This window comes from Bidens hawaiensis, unplaced genomic scaffold, assembly GCF_021521415.1.
Source record: "Bidens hawaiensis isolate Kalapana, Puna unplaced genomic scaffold, B.hawaiensis_p1.1 tig00011081_1, whole genome shotgun sequence".
NCBI classification, from domain to species: Eukaryota; Viridiplantae; Streptophyta; class Magnoliopsida; order Asterales; family Asteraceae; genus Bidens; species Bidens hawaiensis.
In genome coordinates this window covers 434515-437552 of record NW_027491856.1, presented here as the reverse complement: position 1 = coordinate 437552, position 3038 = coordinate 434515, and the positions used below count along the sequence as shown (strand labels likewise).

The 3038-nt window shown below is 35.8% G+C and overlaps 1 protein-coding gene across 1 annotated transcript; it reads left to right on the top strand.

Moving 5' to 3' along the window:
- Positions 1-1026: 1026 nt before the first annotated feature.
- LOC143537098 (UPF0481 protein At3g47200-like) lies at positions 1027-1959 on the top strand. Its single transcript, XM_077030941.1, has one exon. The coding sequence runs from the start codon at positions 1114-1116 to the stop codon at positions 1957-1959; it is 846 nt and encodes a 281-aa protein (XP_076887056.1). The 5' UTR covers positions 1027-1113.
- The last annotated feature ends 1079 nt before the right edge of the window (positions 1960-3038 follow it).

Here is a 3038-nt window from a genome sequence, read left to right as displayed (position 1 = left end):
CATGTGCGGCTAAGCAAAACAAATAAATTTTATATTTTAGCATCGTAAATGCCACTAAATTTTCTATCATTTTAAACCATTACATTGTACATATGAGTTAAGTTAATCCAAAATGAATATGTAACGTCCCTTAAAAAATTACATATGAATATCTTTAGAGATGAGTCCTCGACTCACATTAGTACGGATAGCAACAAGGAATTTATGGCTACACGCCCGCGATTCAGGTAGGGCGCTCGGCAATGTCAATCAGCTACTTGCCGAATTGAATTTGATGAAATAAAAATGAAACGTGTAATTGTTTTGGAAAACTTGTAGTCTTTTCTTCCTATTGATACCTCCTTTAATTAAGTTGTGGGTGAAAGGAAACTACACTGAATAAACCATGAAGCACCATGCATTTTGCTTCCTATAAGATAGTAGATTTTTATTAGATTACTTGGCCATAATGAATTCGAATTTGAAATACCTACATGGAAAATTTTTAACCATTAGCATTAAGATTACTTAGAAACGTTAGAGAACCATGATCAACATCATTTAACAACAATCCACGGAATGCATTGTCGATTTAGTCCACAAGTGAAAGAATAGCATATCCCGGCATATCAGTTTAGCTTTTCTCGACAACATGCATGACCAACATTGTAATATTGGCATGGTATAACAATATAGCATGTATCTTCTCTCCCCGGCTTCGCGATTGTTAGTTTTCCTCGAAAACCATGAAGCATAATTTTATTTTAAGAAAGAAAACCAAAGTTTATATATGAAAAAATTAAATTACAAGGCTACAAGCTGTTCGTATCCAAATCAGTTTGAACTAAATCTAGAGGATTTAAAATGTAAGGATCATATCCATTTTTAGTTGATAATTCAGAAATTGCATATATGAATTGTTTTATCATTTATGCAGTCGGACCCACGTACGGACAAGTCTTGTTTAATTATTCTATTGTTTTCTTCTTCCAGCCGACCAGTTGTACCTTCATATAGACCGGTTCCAGGAAACTAACCGGAGTCCCACAAAGTCTAGTTGAAATCAACAAAGAAGCATATCAACCTCGAATTGTCTCAATCAGCCCATACCATTATGGAAACAAGGATCTTGAGATGATCCAAGAACATAAATGGAGGTTCCTAGATGACATGATCACAAGAACCGGTAAGTCACTTGATGATTTAATGAATATTATAGTTTTAAAGGAGAATGAAATTCGAGAAAGCTACTCGGAGTCTCTTGATCTTGGTCGTAATGATCTAGCTAAAATGATGGTGCTTGATGGTGTTTTCATGATTGAATTGTTTAGAAAAGTCGGGAGGTTGATTAACACTCATCAAGATGATCCAATTTTTAGAATGGTTTGGATTTCACCATTTTTGACGAGAGATCTTTTGAGAATAGAGAATCAAATACCGTTTGTCGTTCTAAAAACGTTGTTTGAAGAGTCTAGAACCGGAGACCATACGCTTCAGTCTTTAATCCTCGAGTTTTTCAATTACATGGTTGATAGGCCAAAAGAAGCTTTACAAAATTATGAGAATCTTGATGGAAAACATTTGCTTGATTTTTTCCGAAAGAGTTTCATAAGTACTAATAGAAAGTCGGTTGATTCTGAAGCAACTGATAAGCCCAACCCTTCCCTTAAACTCATACAACCCGCAACCAAACTTGTTATTGCCGGGGTCAAGTTCAAGGCTAATCCTCAAGCCGATAGCTTCTTAGATGTCAAGTTCCAAAACGGAGTGCTATCAATTCCTCAAATCAATATGGATGATTTTTATAGTTCTTTTTTTCTAAATTGTATGGCTTTCGAGCAATGCTATTTTCATTGTTCGAAAGACATTACAACGTATGTTGTCTTCATGGGTTGTCTCATGAACACCTCGACGGACGTGAGTTTGCTCTCCCAAAATAAGATTATTGAGAATTATTCGTATTATTTAGAACATTCTTAGATGTTATTATATTCGTATTGAACTATATCTTGGTTATACTCATCCAGAATGAGATCCAGCCCATTAGCCCAACCCAACCCACAACCCCTCCTATTATTATTATTATTATTATTATTATTATTATTATTATTATTATTATTATTATGTAACAAGGACCCATCCTCTCCAGCAAAAGGACTTGGACAGTTGGGGCCTTCTCTCCTAAAGCTCACTCATTGATACAGTCATAAAACTCTCTATTTTCTCCTAGCAGACTACGTACACATATAGCTAGTTGTATATATGCATGCATACTTGTTATGCACTCAGGTAAACCGAGTGTTGGCTTAATCGTTAGATGGAGATCCATGAAGCTACGACCTCAAGACTCTTCTAATGGGTTTATCCAAGTTGTAGTTCCCTCAATGCTTCTAGTATTACCCTTTGTCCATAACTCGATCCCCACACGAGTTTCCACATGAGCAGTTATTTTTCTAGATGGCGTTGAACATGCAATAAAAAAGGTTAATGGACCGGACCACTCATTAGGAGATTTCGGGTATTCATAAGCTGTTGAAACTGACCAAACAACCTATATCACGCAAGCTAGCACATTTGGCCATTTGAAGTACATAGTACATAGTTTGGTTGTTTATTTACAATCTGAAACTTGGAATCTACCTTGAAAACAGAACTACTCATCTAACATTTATTGCATATATCTTAGGAATATAAAGATATGTATGTATGTTTATTATATTCACAAAAGATTGTTATATTTATTATATTCACAAACCATTATTATCATTTTTTAAAAGTTAGGCAAAGTTATGCTCTAAGACAAAACAAAATGTCAGAAAAGTGGTCAGCCGACCCCACGAAGCGAGGATGACTCGACCAGCGAATGAAATTGGTCAAATTTTTGTCTACGGCCAAAAACCTTTTATCACAGGTCGAGCTTTCGACACAAAAAAAAAAGGGCGAAGCTTATTCTCTTATCTAAGCTTCTGACCTATGCATGAGCTCCCCCCATGGTAGATGGTTCAACCACGTCCGGTTCATCCCTGACACTTTTGCGGTGAAATACCAACCGTACGATA